The sequence below is a fragment of the Nerophis ophidion genome, linkage group LG06 (genome assembly GCF_033978795.1).
Source record: "Nerophis ophidion isolate RoL-2023_Sa linkage group LG06, RoL_Noph_v1.0, whole genome shotgun sequence".
NCBI lineage: Eukaryota > Metazoa > Chordata > Actinopteri > Syngnathiformes > Syngnathidae > Nerophis > Nerophis ophidion.
In genome coordinates this window covers 7285700-7304001 of record NC_084616.1, presented here as the reverse complement: position 1 = coordinate 7304001, position 18302 = coordinate 7285700, and the positions used below count along the sequence as shown (strand labels likewise).

The window sequence follows — 18302 nt, the reverse complement described above, 5'->3', positions numbered from 1 at the left end:
GTTATGTTGACAACATGCTTATGTTGACCACCCTTTATATCTACTCACAATCTGTTTATGTTGACAACATGCTTATGTTGACCGCCCTTTATGACAACCCACAACCCATTATGTTGACAACATATTTATGTTGACCACCCTTTATATGTACTCACAATCTGTTTATGTTGACAACATGCTTATGTTGACCACCCTTTATATCTACTCACAATCTGTTTATGTTGACAACATGCTTATGTTGACCGCCCTTTATGACAACCCACAACCCATTATGTTGACAACATATTTATGTTGACCACCCTTTATATGTACTCACAATCTGTTTATGTTGACAACATGCTTATGTTGACCACCCTTTATATCTACTCACAATCTGTTTATGTTGACAACATGCTTATGTTGACCGCCCTTTATGACAACCCACAACCCGTTATGTTGACAACATGCTTATGTTGACCACCCTTTATATGTACTCACAATCTGTTTATGTTGACAACATGCTTATGTTGACCACCCTTTATATCTACTCACAATCTGTTTATGTTGACAACATGCTTATGTTGACCGCCCTTTATGTCAACCCACAACCCGTTATGTTGACAACATGCTTATGTTGACCACCCTTTATATCTACTCACAATCTGTTTATGTTGACAACATGCTTATGTTGACCACCCCTTTATGTCAACCCACAACCCGTTTATGTTGACAACATGCTTATGTTGACCACCCTTTATGTCAACCCACAACCCGTTTATGTTGACAACATGTTTGTGTTGACCACCCTTTATGTCAACCCACAACCTGTTTATGTTGACAGCATGCTTGTGTTGACCACCTTTTGTGTCTACTCACAACCCGTTTATGTTGACAACATGCTTATGTTGATCATCTTTTCTGTCAACCTACAACCCGTTTATGTTGACATGCTTATGTTGACCACCTTTTGTGTCAACCCACAACCCGTTTATGTTGACAACATGCTTATGTTGACCACCTTTTGTGTCAACCCACAACCCGTTTATGTTGACAACATGCTTATGTTGACCACCTTTTGTGTCAACTCACAACCCATTTATGTTGACAACATGCTTATGTTGACCACCTTTTGTGTCAACACACAACCCGTTTATGTAGACAATATGCTTATGTTGACCACCTTTTGTGTCAACCCACAACCCGTTTATGTTGACAACATGCTTATGTTGACCACCTTTTGTGTCAACCCACAACCCGTTTATGTTGACAACATGCTTATGTTGACCACCTTTTTGTGTCAACCCACAACTTGTTCATGTTGGCCACCCGTTTATGTCAACAAATGTCCACAACCAAGTTGTGCTGTCAACTAATCTTATGTCGACAACACGGTTATTTCATCAACCTGTTTATGTTGCCAACTGGGGTGTTTTGTGTCAGCCGCAGTTTTCTTCTTACAACTAAAAAGTCCGCTTAAGGTGATGTCGACAAGCCCTCTTTGTTGACTAACCGTTTATGTCGAAAACCTGTTTATGTTGACCGCCTATTTAGGTTAAACACGCATCAACGTCAACAACTAGTCTTTTTTGACTAACAGTTTATGTCAACAACCTGTTATTGATAACAACCCATTTATGTCGAGAACATGTCCATGTTGATAACCCTTTATGTCAACCGACAACCTGTTTATGTTGACCACCTGTTTATGTCAACAAATATCCACAACCAAGCTATGCTGGCAACTAATCTTATGTCGACAACACGTTTATGTCATCATCATGTTCATGTTGACGACTCATTTTTTTGTGTGTTCTCACATCTAAAAAGTCCGCTTAGGGCAATGTCGACAAGCCCTCTTTGTTGACTAACCGTTTATGTCGACAACCTGTTATTGATGGCAACCTGTTTATGTTAAAAACTCATCGACGTCAACAACTCGTTAATGTCGACAACCAGTCTTTGTTGACTAACCGTTTATGTCGACAAGCTTTTATCGATAACAACCCATTGATGGAGACAACATGTTTATGTTGACAACCCATTTATGCGGACAACCTGTCCATGTTGACAACTAATTTATGCTGACAACCTGTTTATGTTGACAACACATTTATGGGGACAACCTGTTCATGTTGACAACCCATTTATGCTGACAACCTGTTTATGTTGACAAACCATTTATGCGGACAACCTGTCCATGTTGACAACCCATTTATGCTGACAACCTGTTTATGTCAACAACTGTGGACAACTCATTTATGTTGACAACATGTTTATGTCAACAACTGTGGACAACTCATTTATGTTGACAACCTGTTTATGTCAACAACTGTGGACAACTCATTTATGTTGACAACCTGTTTATGTCAACAACTGTGGACAACCCATTTATGCGGACAACTTGTTTATGTTGACAACCCATTTTTGCTGACAACCTGTTTATGTCAACAACTGTGGACAACTCATTTATGTAGGCAACCTGTTAATGTTGACCGCCCATTTATATTAACAAGTTATGTTACAACGGTGGACAACTCTTTTATGTCGACAACCTGTTTATGTTGACAACCCGTCTGTGGACAACTCTTTCATGTTGACAACCTGTTTATGTCACAACTGTGGACAACCTGTTTATGTTAACCACCCATTTGTGTTAACAAATTGTTTGTCGTCTACAACGGTGGACAACTCATTTATGTGGACAACCTGTTTATGTTGACAACTAATCTATGTGGACAAATCATTTATGTGGATGTGTTTATGTTGACAACGGTGGACAACTCATTTGTGTGGACAACATGTTTATGTTGACCACCCAGTTATGCTGACAACCTGTTTATGTCGACAACTGTGGACACCTCATTTATGTAGGCAACCTGTTAATGTTGACCACCCATTTATATTAACAAGTTATGTTACAACGGTGGACAACTCTTTTATGTCGACAACCTGTTTGTGTTGACAACCCGTCTGTGGACAACTCTTTCATGTTGACAACCTGTTTATGTCACAACTGTGGACAACCTGTTTATGTTAACCACCCATTTCTGTTAACAAATTGTTTGTCGTCTACAACGGTGGACAACTCATTTATGTGGACAACCTGTTTATGTTGACAAGTCATCTATGTGGACAAATCATTTATGTGGATGTGTTTATGTTGACAACTGTGGACAACTCATTTATGTGGACAACATGTTTATGTTGACCACCCAGTTATGCTGACAACCTGTTTATGTCAACAACTGTGGACACCTCATTTATGTAGGCAACCTGTTAATGTTGACCGCCCATTTATATTAACAAGTTATGTTACAACGGTGGACAACTATTTTATGTCGACAACCTGTTTATGTTGACAACCCGTCTGTGTACAACTCTTTCATGTTGACAACCTGTTTATGTCACAACTGTGGACAACCTGTTTATGTTAACCACCCATTTGTGTTAACAAATTGTTTGTCGTCTACAACGGTGGACAACTCATTTATGTGGACAACCTGTTTATGTTGACAACTCATCTATGTGGATGTGTTTATGTTGACAACGGTGGACAACTCATTTATGTGGACAACCTGTTTATGTTGACAACTCATCTATGTGGACAAATCATTTATGTGGATGTGTTTATGTTGACAACGGTGGACAACTCATTTATGTGGACAACATGTTTATGTTGACCACCCATTTATGTTAACAAATTGTTTATGTCGACAACGGCGGACAACTCATTTATCTGGATAACCTGTTTATGTTGACAACATGCTTATGTTGACCACCTTTTGTGTCAACCCACAACCCGTTTATGTTGACAACATGCTTATGTTGACCACCTTTTGTGTCAACTCACAACCCATTTATGTTGACAACATGCTTATGTTGACCACCTTTTGTGTCAACACACAACCCGTTTATGTAGACAACATGCTTATGTTGACCACTTTTTGTGTCAACTCACAACCCGTTTATGTTGACAACATGCTTATGTTGACCACCTTTCTATGTCAACCCACAACCCGTTTATGTTGACAACATGCTTATGTTGACCACCTTTTTGTGTCAACCCACAACCCGTTTATGTTGACAACATGCTTATGTTGACCACTTTTTTGTGTCAACCCACAACTTGTTCATGTTGGCCACCCGTTTATGTCAACAAATGTCCACAACCAAGTTGTGCTGTCAACTAATCTTATGTCGACAACACGGTTATTTCATCAACCTGTTTATGTTGCCAACTGGGGTGTTTTGTGTCAGCCGCAGTTTTCTTCTTACAACTAAAAAGTCCGCCTCATCTGTGGATGAAGCGTTTTGTCAACCAACCCATGAAGTGGTTTAGTTCTACAAAACATGACAAATTTGGGAGCGAGGTTTTCTTCTTAAAAGCGACAAGTGCCTGCTCGAGGCCGATTATTTCGACAGGCCGCTTACGTCGACGACCTGGAGACGATGCTAATCTGCTGTGTCAGCAATAAACTCATCTCTCTCTCTCTCTCTCCCTCAGTGCGGGCGATCTTCCCAAGTGGTCTGGTCCGGCCAGGTCCCAGACCCGGCCCAGCTGGACCTGCTGGAACACGACTCCAAGGACTCGGCCCAGAGCGGCTGCAGCGGGTCCAGTTGTGAGCCGCAGAGCGAGTACAACGTAAGACATCATGACTCCATATTTCACTACAGTCATACAGATTCTTATTTTATATTACATGTATTCATTTTCAAATATTTGATTTATGTATCAAATGATGCCATTAATATTTTTCATGTGATTTATTCATTCATGAATATATCATTAAATATAAAAACTGCATCATTTGACTGTAATGTATATGTATATTGTTATATAGTAAATATATGCTGTGTAGTCTATGTGAGCATGAATTGTGTATGCAAAGAATGACATAACCTGCCAGACAAGTTGTTGCTAGGCAGAATTGACAACATACAGGATCAGATGATGTATTATTATGAGGCACATGACTTATCTTCTGTATTAAATATCAAATACATGTTATTAGCAGAGAAAGTGCGCCCCCTGGTGTATCATATATCATTTTTTTCCCCTCAAAACTGGACAGTGCGTCTTATAACCCGGTGTGCCTAATGTACACAATCATTCCGGTTGCGCTTACCCACCTCGAAGCTATTTTATTTGGTACATGGCGTAAAGATTAAGTGCGACCAGTAGATGGCAGTCACACATAAGAGATACGTGTAGACTGCAATATGATGGCAGTCACACATAAGAGATACGTGTAGACTGCAATATGATGGCAGTCACACATAAGAGATACGTGTAGATGCAACACGATGGCAGTCACACATAAGAGATATGTGTAGACTGCCATATGATGGCAGTCACACAGAGATATATGTAGACTGCAGTATGATGGCAGTCACACATAAGAGATATGTGTAGACTGCATTATGATGGCAGTCACACATAATAGATGCATGTAGACTGCAATATGATGGCAATCACACATAAGAGATGTGTGTAGACTGCAATATGATAGCAGTCACACATAAGAGAAGCGTATAGCCTGCAATATGATGGCAGTCACACATAAGAGATATGTGTAGACTGCAATATGATGGCAGTCACACAGAGATATATGTAGACTGCAGTATGATGGCAGTCACACATAATAGATGCATGTAGACTGCAATATGATGGCAATCACACATAAGAGATGTGTGTAGACTGCAATAGGATAGCAGTCACACATAAGAGAAGCGTATAGACTGCAATATGATGGCAGTCACACATAAGTATTGCGTGTAGACTGCAATATGATGGCAGTCACACATAAGAGATGCGTGTAGACTGCAATATGATGGCAGTCACACATAAGAGATACGTGTAGACTGCAATATGATGGCAGTCACACATAAGAGATGCGTGTAGACTGCAATATGATGGCAGTCACACATAAGAGATGCGTGTAGACTGCAATACGATGGCAGTCACACATAAGAGATATGTGTAGACTGCAATATGATGGCAGTCACACATAAGAGAAGCGTATAGAGTGCAATATGATGGCAGTCACACATAAGAGATACGTGTAGACTGCAACACGATGGCAGTCACACATAAGAGATATGTGTAGACTGCAATATGATGGCAGTCACACATAAGAGATACGTGTAGACTGCAATATGATGGCAGTCACACATAAGAGATATGTGTAGACTGCAATATGATGGCAGTCACACATAAGAGATGCGTGTAGACTGCAATATGATGGCAGTCACACATAAGAGATACGTGTAGACTGCAATATGATGGCAGTCACACATAAGAGATGCGTGTAGACTGCAATATGATGGCAGTCACACATAAGAGACATGTGTAGACTGTATTATGATGGCAGTCACACATAAGAGTTGCATGTGTGCAGGATAAGAAGGGCTTCAAGATGGGCCAGCTGGTGTGGGGGAAGATCAAGGGCTTCTCCTGGTGGCCAGGCATGGTGGTGACGTGGCGCGCCGCCGGCAAGCGCCAGGCCGGCCCCGGCATGCGGTGGCTTCAGTGGTTCGGAGACGGGAAGTTCTCCGAGGTGACGACCCAGCACGTCAGAGGGGGGGGGGGGGGGGAGGTCAGAGGTCAGAGAGGTAGGCGGCTAACCTGAGTTTGCGTCCAGGTCTCTGCAGACAAGCTGGACTCCATCGCGGCCTTCTCCAAGTTCTTCAGCCAGGCGTCCTACACCAAGCTGGCGTCCTACCGCAGGGCCATCTTCCAGGCTCTGGAGGTAATTATATACACCTTATAGAACCTATTGTTGGCACACCTGCACAGGTGATTATATACACCTTATAGAACCTATTGTTGGCACACCTGCACAGGTGATTATATACACCTTATAAAAGCTATTGTTGGCACACCTGCACAGGTGATTATATACACCTTATAGAACCTATTGTTGGCACACCTGCACAGGTGATTATATACACCTTATAGAACCTATTGTTGGCACACCTGCACAGGTGATTATATACACCTTATAAAAGCTATTGTTGGCACACCTGCACAGGTGATTATATACACCTTATACAACCTATTGTTGGCACACCTGCACAGGTGATAATATACACCTTATACAACCTATTGTTGGCACACCTGCACAGGTGATTATATACATGTTATATAACCTATTGTTGGCACACCTGCACAGGTGATTATATACACCTTATAGAACCTACTGTTGGCACACCTGCACAGGTGATTATATACACCTTATAGAACCTATTGTTGGCACACCTGCACAGGTGCACACGCATCACTGCTCTCAAGGAACTTGCCTTCTCAGCATTTTGCCTCCAAAAAAACTGTTACTGTCAACAGTATCAATACTTTATACTAACCGCATACCTGCTTTTTGTAATATCCTCATACTGTATGTGTATGTATATATATATATATATATCTACATACATATCTATGAATACATATATATATATATATATATATATATATATACATATACAATAAAGTACTATCTATCTACATACAAACCCCATTTCCATATGAGTTGGGAAATTGTGTTAGATGTAAATATAAACAGAATACAATGATTTGCAAATCCTTTTCAACCCATATTCAGTTGAATATGCTACAAAGACAACATATTTGATGTTCAAACTCATAAACTTTATTTTTTTTTGTAATAGTAATTAACTTAGAATTTCATGGCTGCAGTACGTGACAAAGTAGTTGGGAAAGGGCATGTTCACCACTGTGTTACATCACCTTTTCTTTTAACAACACTCAATAAACGTTTGGGAACTGAGAAAACTAATAGTTGAAGCTTTGAAAGTGGAATTCTTTCCCATTCTTGTTTTATGTAGAGCTTCAGTCCTTCAACAGTCCGGGGTCTCCGCTGTCGCATTTTACGCTTCATAATGCGCCACACATTTTCCATGGGAGACAGGTCTGGACTTCAAGCGGGCCAGGAAAGTACCCAAACTTTTTTTTTACAAAGCCACGCTGTTGTAACACATGCTGAATGTGGCTTAGCATTGTCTTGCTGAAATAAGCAGGGGCGTCCATGAAAAAGACGGCACTTAGATGGCAGCATATGTTGTTCCAAAAGCTGTATTAATGGTGCCTTCACAGATGTGTAAGTGGCCACTAATGCACCCCCATACCATCACAGATGCTGGATTTTCAACTTTGCGTCGATAACAGTCTGAATGGTTCGCTTCCCCTTCGGTCCGGATGACACCATGTCGAATATTTCCAAAAACAATCTGAAATGTGGACTCGTCAAACCACAGAACACTTTTCCACTTTGCACCAGTCCATCTTAGATGATCTCGGGCCCAGAGAAGCCGTCGGCGTTTCTGGATGTTGTTGATAAATGGCTTTCGCTTTGCATAGTAGAGCTTTAACTTGCACTTACAGATGAAGGGACAAACTTTATTTAGTGACAGTGGTTTCTCTTTTACCATGAAGCCACGCTGTTGTAACACGTGGTGTGGCATTGTCTTGCTAAAATAAGCAGGGGTGTCCATGATAATGTTACTTGAATGGTAGTATATAGTGCTCCAAAAATTGTACCTTTCAGCATTAATGGTGCCTTCACAGATGTGTAAGTTACCCATGCCTTGGGCACTAATTCACCCCCATACCATCACAGATGCTGGCTTTTGAACTTTGCGCCTATAACAATCCAGATGGTTATTTTCCGCGTTGTTCCGGAGGACACAAATGACCATAGTTTCCCCCCAAAAATTTGAAATGTGGACTCGTCAGACCACAGAAAACTTTTCCACTTTGCATCAGTCCATCTTCGATGATCTCGGGCGCAGAGAAGCCGGCGGCGTTTCTGGATGTTGTTGATAAATGGCTTTCGCTTTGCATAGTAGAGCTTTAACTTGCACTTACAGATGTAGCGACCAACTTTATTTAGTGACGGTGGTTTCTCTTTTACCATGAAGCCACGCTGTTGTAACACATGGTGTGGCATTGTCTTGCTAAAATAAGCAGGGGTGTCCATGATAATGTTACTTGAATGGTAGTATATAGTGCTCCAAAAATTGTACCTTTCAGCATTAATGGTGCCTTCACAAATGTGTAAGTTACACATGCCTTGGGCACTAATTCACCCCCATACCATCACAGATGCTGGCTTTTGAACTTTGCGCCTATAACAATCCAGATGGTTATTTTCCGCGTTGTTCCGGAGGACACAAATGACCATAGTTTCCCCCAAAAAATTTGAAATGTGGACTCGTCAGACCACAGAACACTTTTCCACTTTGCATCAGTCTATCTTAGATGATCTCGGGCCCAGAGAAGCCGGCGGGGTTTCTGGATGTTGTTGATAAATGGCTTTCGCTTTGCATAGTAGAGCTTTAACTTGCACTTACAGATGTGGCGACCAACTGTATTTAGTGACAGTGGTTTTCTGAAGTGTTCCTGAGCCCATGTGGTGATATCCTTTAGAGATTGATGTCGGTTTTTGATACAGTGCCGTCCGAGGGATGGAAGGTCACGGTCATTCAATGTTGGTTTCCGGCCATGCCGCTTACGTGGAGTGATTTCTCCAGATTCTCTGAACCTTTTGATGATAATATGGAGCGTAGATGTTGAAATCCCTAAATTTCTTGCAATTGCACTTTGAGAAACGTTGTTCTTAAACTGTTTGACTATTTGCTCACGCAGTTGTGGACAAAGGGGTGTACCTCGCCCCATCCTTTCTTGGGAAGCTGTTTTTATACCCAATCATGGCACCCACCTGTTCCTAATTAGCCTGCAAACCTGTGGGATGTTCCAAATAAGTGTTTGATGAGCATTTCCTCAACTTTATCAGTATTTATTGCCACCTTTCCCAACTTCTTTGTCACGTGTTGCTGGCATCAAATTCTAAAGTTAATGATTAAAAAAACCAAAATGTTTATGAGTTTGAACATCAAATATGTTGTCTTTGTAGCATATTCCACTGAATATGGCTTGAAAAGGATTTGCAAATCATTGTATTCTGTTTATATTTACATCGAACACAATTTCCCAACTCATATGGAAACGGGGTTTGTAGAAAGCATTTCCCAACGAGTCTGTTTGAGGTCAAAGTGTGTCCATCTTATGTCATATTGACTTGGTGGATTCTTTGAACACTCCCAGATGGCCAGCATCAGGGCAGAGAAAACCTTCCCCCCCTGCGAGTCGGACAATCCCGACGACCAGGTCCGACCCATGCTGGACTGGGCACACGGCGGCTTCCTGCCTAAAGGCCAGGAGGGACTCAAACCCACGCACAGTGCAGGTGCGACACTGCAGGCCACCGACACCTGGTTTGTCTGGCAGCTACTCAGCGTGTGTGTGTGTGTGTGTGTGTGTGTGTGTGTGTGTGTGTGTGTGTGTGTGTGTGTGTGTGTAGACAGCAGCCCCTTAGGCCTGCAAGTCCTGGACATGTCCTTACCAGAGTACCTCCCCAGTGCCAAGCGTCCCAGGATCAGCGTGTGCAAGACCAAGGACGCCCCGGAGGAATCCTACAGCAGAGGTAGAGGTTAAAGGTCAAACAGCACAACCACTCCTAAACGCATGTGTGTGTGTGTGTGTGTGTGTGTGTGTGTGTGTGTTTGTTTCTTCTAGAACAAATGGTCAATGAAGTGCTGAAAAACAACAGAAGTATTGAAGGTAAAATGTAACATTTGGAGATTATGCAAAAAAACCCAAAAGCAGTGAAGTTGTCAGGTTGTGTAAATGCTAAATAAAAAGAGACTACGACAAATCCTTTTCCACTTATATTCGACTGAATAGACCGCAAAGACAAGATATTTACTGTTCACACTGAGAAACTTTGTTATTTTTTTTGCAAATATTAGCTCATTTGGATTTGGATGCCCGCGACATGTTCAAAAAAAGCTGGCACAAGTGGCAAAAAATACTGGAAAAGTTCATCAAACTCATATTTAGAACATCCCACAGGTGAACAGGCTATTTGGGAAGAGGTGGGTGCCATGATTGGCTATAAAAGAAGCTTCCGTGAAATGCTCACTCATTCACAAACAAGGACGGGGCGAGGGTCACCACTTTGTCAACAAATGCCTGAGCAAATTGTTGAAGAACAACATTTCTCAACAAGGAATTTAGGGATTTCACCATCTACGCTCCGTAATATCATCAAAAGGTTCAGAGAATGTGGAGAAATCACTGCATGTAAGCCATGATATTACACACCTTGGATCCCTGCATCAAAAAGGGACATCAGTGTGTAAAGGATATAACCACATGGGCTAAGGAACAATTCAGAAAACCACTGTCTGTAACTACAGTTGGTTGCTACATCCATAAGTGCAAGTTAAAACTCTACACAGCCATTTATCAACAACACCCAGAAACGCTTGGCTGGGCCCGAGCTCATCTAAGATGGACTGATGTTAAGTGAAAAAGTGTTCTGTGGTCTGACGAGTCCACATTTCAAATTATTTTTGGAAACTGTGGAACAAAGAGGAAAAGACCCATGAGGACTGTTCCAGGGTGAAAGTGTTCTAGGCAGCATGTGTGATGGTATGGGGGTGTATTAGTGATTGTTCTAGGGTGAAAGTGTTCTAGGTAGCATGTGTGATGGTATGGGGGTGTATTAGTGATTGTTGTAGGGTGAAAGTGTTCTAGGCAGCATGTGTGATGGTATGGGGGTGTATTAGTGATTGTTCTAGGGTGAAAGTGTTGTAGGCAGCATGTGTGATGGTATGGGGGTGTATTATTGATTGTTCTAGGGTGAAAGGGTTCTAGGCAGCATGTGTGATGGTATGGGGGTGTATTAGTGATTGTTGTAGGGTGAAAGTGTTGTAGGCAGCATGTGTGATGGTATGGGGGTGTATTAGTGGCCAAGGCATGGCTAACTTACACATCTGTGAAGGCACCATTCATGCTGAAAGGTACATACAGCTTTTGGAGCAACATATGTTGTTATCATGGACGCCCCTGCTTATTTCAGCAAGACAATGCCAAGCCAGGTGTTACAACAGCGTGGCTTCATAGTAAAAGAGTGCGGGTACTAGACTGGCCTGCCTGTAGTCCAGACATTGAATATGTGTGAAGGCTAAAATATGAGGCGGGAGACTGTTGAACAACTTAAGCAAGAATGGGAAAGAATTCTACTCCAAAAATGTGTCTCCTCAGTTCCCAAACCTGCATTGAGTGTTGTTCAAAGGAAAGGCCATGTAACACACTGGTAAAAATGCCTTTTTTTGCAATGTATTGCTGCCATTACATTCTAAGTTATTTGTAAAAAATACCAAAGTTTGTCAGTGTGAACTTTGCAGTCCATTCAATTGAATATAAGTTGGAAAGGATTTGTTGTATTCTCTTTTTATTTACAATTTACACCACCTGACAACTTCACTGCTTTTGGCTTTTGTAGTTTGTTTATCTATGTGCTCACTGGTGTGTGTGTGTGTGTGTGTGTGTGTCAGAGTTCTGCCTGTCCTGTGGCAAGATGAGGGCAGCAAGCTTCCATCCACTCTTTGAAGGAGGCCTGTGTCAAACATGCAAGGTAACTGAGCTTCTTTAGAGACCCCATGAATGCCAAAAGGGGGCGGGGCCCTCCAGATAGAATTCTGATTGGCCCTGCATGAATATTTCTGGTAGTTCATTCCTACCAGAAGTGCACTGTGGTCATTAATTAGCATAATGAAGCTTTATGCTGCTGAGTCCAAAGACCCTCACCCCCCTCCTGGTCCACAATCTGCACCTTCTTGTCCTCCAGCTGAGTCTGCAACTAAAGACTTGGTGCTACTTTTGTTTTATCTTTCCTGAAAAACACCTTAATGGTTTTCCTTTTGAGCCCATTGTCCTGCTGAAAGACCAGCCATGACCCACTGAGGGATTCTGTTGTCACTGACCTGAGATCCATGCCTGTCCTGCAGGACGTGTACTTGGAGACATCCTACATGTACGATGACGACGGCTACCAGTCCTACTGCACCGTCTGCTGCGGGGGGCGAGAGGTTCTGCTGTGCGGCAACGCCAACTGCTGCAGGTGCGACACACGCCCGCCTGGACCCAGGCTTTGTGTGACGCACACTGCGTCCTCCCCAGGTGTTTCTGCGTGGACTGTCTGGATCTCCTGGTGGACCCGGGAGCTTCCAACAACGCCCGCTTCCTGGACCCGTGGCGATGCTACATGTGCCAGCCGCCGCTGCAGTACGGCGTCCTCAGGCGGCGGCACGACTGGAGCGTCAAACTGCAGGAGTTCTTTGGGAACGACAAAGGCCAAGAGTTTGTGAGTCTCTGCGTCTTTTATTGTGTCTTCATTCAGCCATTTATGGAACTGGGTTTTTGAACATCAAATTATGCTGAAAAACCGTTGTGAGCTCCAGCCTATCTTGCTGATTGTATTGTACCGTATGTCCCGGCAAGAAATCTGCGTTCAAAAGACTCCGGCTTATTAGTGATTCCTAGAGCCCAAAAAAAGTCTGCGGGCTATAGAGCGTTTTCCGTTCGGGCTCCAGTACTCTGGAATGCCCTCCAGGTAACAGTTCGAGATGCTACCTCAGTAGAAGCATTTAAGTCTCACCTTAAAACTCATCTGTATACTCTAGCCTTTAAACAGACCTCCTTTTTAGACCAGTTGATCTGCCGCTTCTTTTCTTTCTCCTATGTCCCCCCGTCCCTTGTGGAGGGGGTCCGGTCCGATGACCATGGATGAAGTACTGGCTGTCCAGAGTCGAGACCCAGGATGGACCGTTCGCCTGTATCGGTTGGGGACATCTCTACGCTGCTGATCCGCCTCCGCTTGAGATGGTTTCCTGTGGACGGGACTCTCGCTGCTGTCTTGGATCCGCTTGAACTGAACTCTCGCGGCTGTGTTGGAGCCACTATGGATTGAACTTTCACAGTATCATGTTAGACCTGCTCGACATCCATTGCTTTCGGTCCCCTAGAGGGGGGGGGGTTGCCCACATCTGAGGTCCTCTCCAAGGTTTCTCATAGTCAGCATTGTCACTGGCGTCCCACTGGATGTGAATTCTCCCTGCCCACTGGGTGTGAGTTTTCCTTGCCCTTTTGTGGGTTCTTCCGAGGATGTTGTAGTCGTAATGATTTGTGCAGTCCTTTGAGACATTTGTGATTTGGGGGCTATATAAATAAACATTGAGTGAGCAAAATGCATAGGTTTTAAAATTCAGTGCAAAAAAAATGCAGTGTAATGAATTCAGCGAAAGGGACAAGTGGTAGGAAATGGATGGATGGATAGTGTAAAAAATTGCAGTGTATAAAAATTCAGTGTAAAAAATATCAGCTTATATAGAAGTTCTGTGTAAAATATTGCAGTGTATGAAATTTCAATGTAAGGATTTCAAGGTATAACAATTCAGTGTAAAAAAATATCAGTGTATAAAAGTTCACTGAAAATGAAATTCCGTGTAAAAAAAAAATCAGTGTGAAAAATTTCAGTATATAAAAATTCAGTGTAAAAATACCAGTTTATAAAAGTCCAGTGTAAAAATCAATCAATCAATCAATGTTTACTTACATAGCCCTAAATCATTAGTGTCTCAAAGGGCTGCACAGACCACCACGACATCCTCGGTAGGCCCACATAAGGGCAAGGAAAAACTCACACCCAGTGGGACGTCGGTGACAATGATGACTATGAGAACCTTGGAGAGGAGGAAAGCAATGGATGTCGAGCGGGTCTAACATGATACTGTGAAAGTGCAATCCACAATGGATCCAACACAGTCGCGAGAGTCCAGTCCAAAGCGGATCCAACACAGCAGCGAGAGTCCCGTTCACAGCGGAGCCAGCAGGAAACCATCCCAAGCGGAGGCGGATCAGCAGCGCAGAGATGTCCCCAGCCGATACACAGGCGAGCAGTACATGGCCACCGGATCGGACCGGACCCCCTCCACAAGGGAGAGTGGGACATAGAAGAAAAAGAAAAGAAACGGCAGATCAACTGCTCTAAAAAGGGAGTCTATTTAAAGGCTAGAGTATACAAATGAGTTTTAAGGTGAGACTTAAATGCTTCTACTGAGGTGGCATCTCGAACTGTTACCGGGAGGGCATTCCAGAGTACTGGAGCCCGAAATGAAAACGCTCCATAGCCCGCAGACTTTTTTTGGGCTTTGGGAATAACTAATAAGCCGATAAGAATTACTAATAAGAATTATGTGTAAAAGATTCGGAGTAAAAATGTTAAAGTATAAAAGTTTAGTGTTAAAAATGAAGATCCATCAATGGATCCTGTCTGAGAAGCAACCAATGAGCTGTCAAGTTTGAAGTCACGTGACACAGGTGTTTGCCAAACAGCAAACAAAGGAAGTCACCTGTTCTACCTGGGCATGATGCAACATCTTCAACATGTCAACATTCACACAAATGACTCCAATGGTTAGAATCTGCACTTGTGAGTGACATATGGGTTACTATGGTGACCATATGAGGAGTGGGCGGGGCAGCGACGGGTCCGAGACCTGGCCAATGTTCTGCGGAACTGTATCGAACAAGTGGATGTTTTTTTATTCTTTTGCTTTTATTTTCCACCATCTTTGTTGCTCTTGCTGGGTTATAAAAGATGTCGATCAAGGAGGAGCAACGTTCTTAGATTCTCAATATTCAGCGTTTTATCGTTCATAGTTAATATTGTAAATCCCCTTTTTTGTATTGTCGTGTACATTCTTCTTTTAGTAAAAAATTCAACAGACCATCTCAAAAATGGAATGATTTACTGAATTATATGACAAATATAGAACGAGGGATTTACAATATTACATTTGAATATTAAAAGTATATGAACGTTGCAGACCACCTTCTTGATCGACATCTTTTATAACGAGCAAGAGCAACAAAAATGCAACAAACAGTGAAAAATTAACACAAAAACATCCACTTAATGGATATAATATCAGTGTAGAAATCTGCCTGTCTGACACTCGCCGCTCCCTTAACAAGCCCCGCCTACTCTGTTTGTGCCCCGCCTACTCTGTTTGTGCCTCGTCTGCATGAAGCAGAGCTTCGCCTGTCACTCAAAAGGGCAGATTTTAAGCATTGGAATCATTTCTATGGTGAAAAAAAACCCCGTTAAAGTGTTGATGATGTTGCATCATGCCCAGGTAGAACAGGTAACTTCCTTTTGTTTGCTGTTTGGCAAACACCCGTGTCATGTGACTTCAAACTTGACAGCTCATTGGCTGCTTCTCAGACAGGTTCGCTTTCTTCTATGTCCCACTCTCCCTTGTGGAGGGGTTCCGATCCGATCCGATCCGGTGGCCATGTACTGCTTGCCTGTGTATCGGCTGGGGACATCCCGCCTCCGCTTGGGATGGTTTCCTGCTGGCTCCGCTATGAACGGGACTCTCGCTGCTGTGTTGGATCCGCTTTGGACTGGACTCTCGCGATTGTGTTGGATCCATTATGGATTGAACTTTCACAGTATCATGTTAGACCCGCTCGACATCCATTGCTTTCCTCCTCTCCAAGGTTCTCATAGTCATCATTGTCACCGACGTCCCACTGGGTGTGAGTTTTCCTTGCCCTTATGTGGGCCTACCGAGGATGTCGTGGTGGTTTGTGCAGCCATTTGAGACACTAGTGATTTAGGGCTATATAAGTAAACATTGATTGATTGAAGTGAGTCGAGCTTTTTGAAGCAGCACATTTTTTTTTATACACAGGATTTTTCCCTGCTGAATTTTTATAAACACATTTTTTTAACTCAATATCTTTACACTGAATTTTTAAACATTTTTTTTACACTGACTCTGTTTACACTGAATTTTAAGACATGCATTTTGTCAACACATTTCGTTCGAATGATATTGTCAGCATAATTTGATATAAAAAAAATTCAGTTCACAAAATTCAAACCCATAAAATTCCATCCATCCATCCATCTCCCTCCGCTTATCTGAGGTGGGGTGGCGGGGGCAGCAGCCTAAGCAGAAAAGCCCGGACTTTCCTCTCCCCAGCTACTTTGTCCAGTTCCTCCCAAGGGATCCTGAGGCGATCCCTGGCCTAACGTGTCCTGGGTCTTCCCCGTGGTCTCCTACCGGTCGGACGTGCCCAAAACACCTCCCTAGGGAGGCCTTCGGGTGGCATCCTGACCAGATGCCCGAACCACCTCGTCTGGCTCCTCTCGATGTGGAGAAGGAGCAGCTTTACTTTGAGCTCCCCCCAGATGGCAGAGCTTCTCACCCTATCTTTAAGGCAGAACCTAACCACCTAACGGAGGAAACTCATTTCGGCCGCTTGTACTAATGATCTTGTCCTTTCGGTCATAACCCAAAGCCCATGACCATAGGTGAGGATGGGAACGTAGATCGACCGGTAAATTGAGAGCTTTGCCTTCCGGCTCAGCTCCTTCTTCACCACAACGGATCGATACAGCGTCGACATATAATTCAATTCCATAAATTCAATGTCAATAAAAAGTCAATGAACCTTTATCAGAAGACCATGGACCCTCTCAGGTCCAATACAGATTGTTAGTATAGTGTTCTGTAGTATTAACACCATTTTCTCTCCAGGAAACACCAAAGATTTACCCAGCAGTCCCTGCAGAGCAGAGGCGGCCAGTCAGAGTCCTCTCCTTGTTCGACGGCATCGCCACAGGTGACGGCGAGCGCCTTACAGGAAGCAAAGGAAAGAAGTCCGCGGGACATCACTGGACTTGTGTGTTTGTGCCGACAGGCTACCTGGTCCTTCGAGATCTGGGCTTCAAGGTGGACCTGTATGTGGCGTCTGAGGTGTGCGAGGACTCCATCTCTGTCGGCGTTGTCCGACATGAAGGAAAGATCCATTACGTCCACGATGTCCGAAACATCACCAAGAAAGACGTAGGCTATGACGCCGACAGTGGTATTGTGTTTTGCCTGTTAGGCCCGTCTTCAAAAAGGGTTTTCCAAGTCCAATCGGATTTTTTAGATTTTGCCATGATCAGATATTTTTTGTATGCTAGCACAACGGGCGCCAGCCAGGGTGGCTCAGCCAGGTTTACGTTGGTAAGCCTCTCTCCCCGACCACCTCAAAAGAGCCGCTCAGGCTTTTGACCTGGTAACTAGCACACTTACCTCTAAATCGGGCGAAGTGGTTTCGTCGGAAGCTCGATTAAAAATGCAGGGTCGCTAGAGTGGTGCCGTGACCCGGATGAGAGTGGGTGAGGTCTGGAGGGGTGAGTGGAACAGAGACAGATTGGCGGTGGCAGCTGTCCGTTTTAGCCTCTTGGCGGTCCGATCCCTGTACGATCAGTGCCAGACCTTGGTCCGCATTGCCGGCAGCAAGTCGAACACATTTCCAGTGAGGGTTGGACTCCGCCAAGGCTGTCCTTTGTCACCGATTCTGTTCATAACTTTTATGGACAGAATTTCTAGGCGCA

At 43.3% G+C, this 18302-nt stretch overlaps 1 protein-coding gene across 1 annotated transcript in view; it reads left to right on the top strand.

The window, feature by feature from the left end:
- Window positions 1–18302, top strand: part of LOC133554133 (DNA (cytosine-5)-methyltransferase 3B-like) — a 44473-nt gene that overhangs the window by 17941 nt on the left and 8230 nt on the right. Inside the window, exons 6-16 of the mRNA XM_061902546.1 lie at window positions 4484–4621; window positions 6378–6536; window positions 6621–6728; window positions 10103–10244; window positions 10359–10481; window positions 10574–10618; window positions 12400–12479; window positions 12853–12965; window positions 13025–13208; window positions 17455–17539; window positions 17618–17763. Of these exons, the coding sequence (XP_061758530.1) occupies window positions 4484–4621; window positions 6378–6536; window positions 6621–6728; window positions 10103–10244; window positions 10359–10481; window positions 10574–10618; window positions 12400–12479; window positions 12853–12965; window positions 13025–13208; window positions 17455–17539; window positions 17618–17763 (1323 nt within the window). The remainder of the gene's footprint in view (window positions 1–4483; window positions 4622–6377; window positions 6537–6620; window positions 6729–10102; window positions 10245–10358; window positions 10482–10573; window positions 10619–12399; window positions 12480–12852; window positions 12966–13024; window positions 13209–17454; window positions 17540–17617; window positions 17764–18302) is intronic.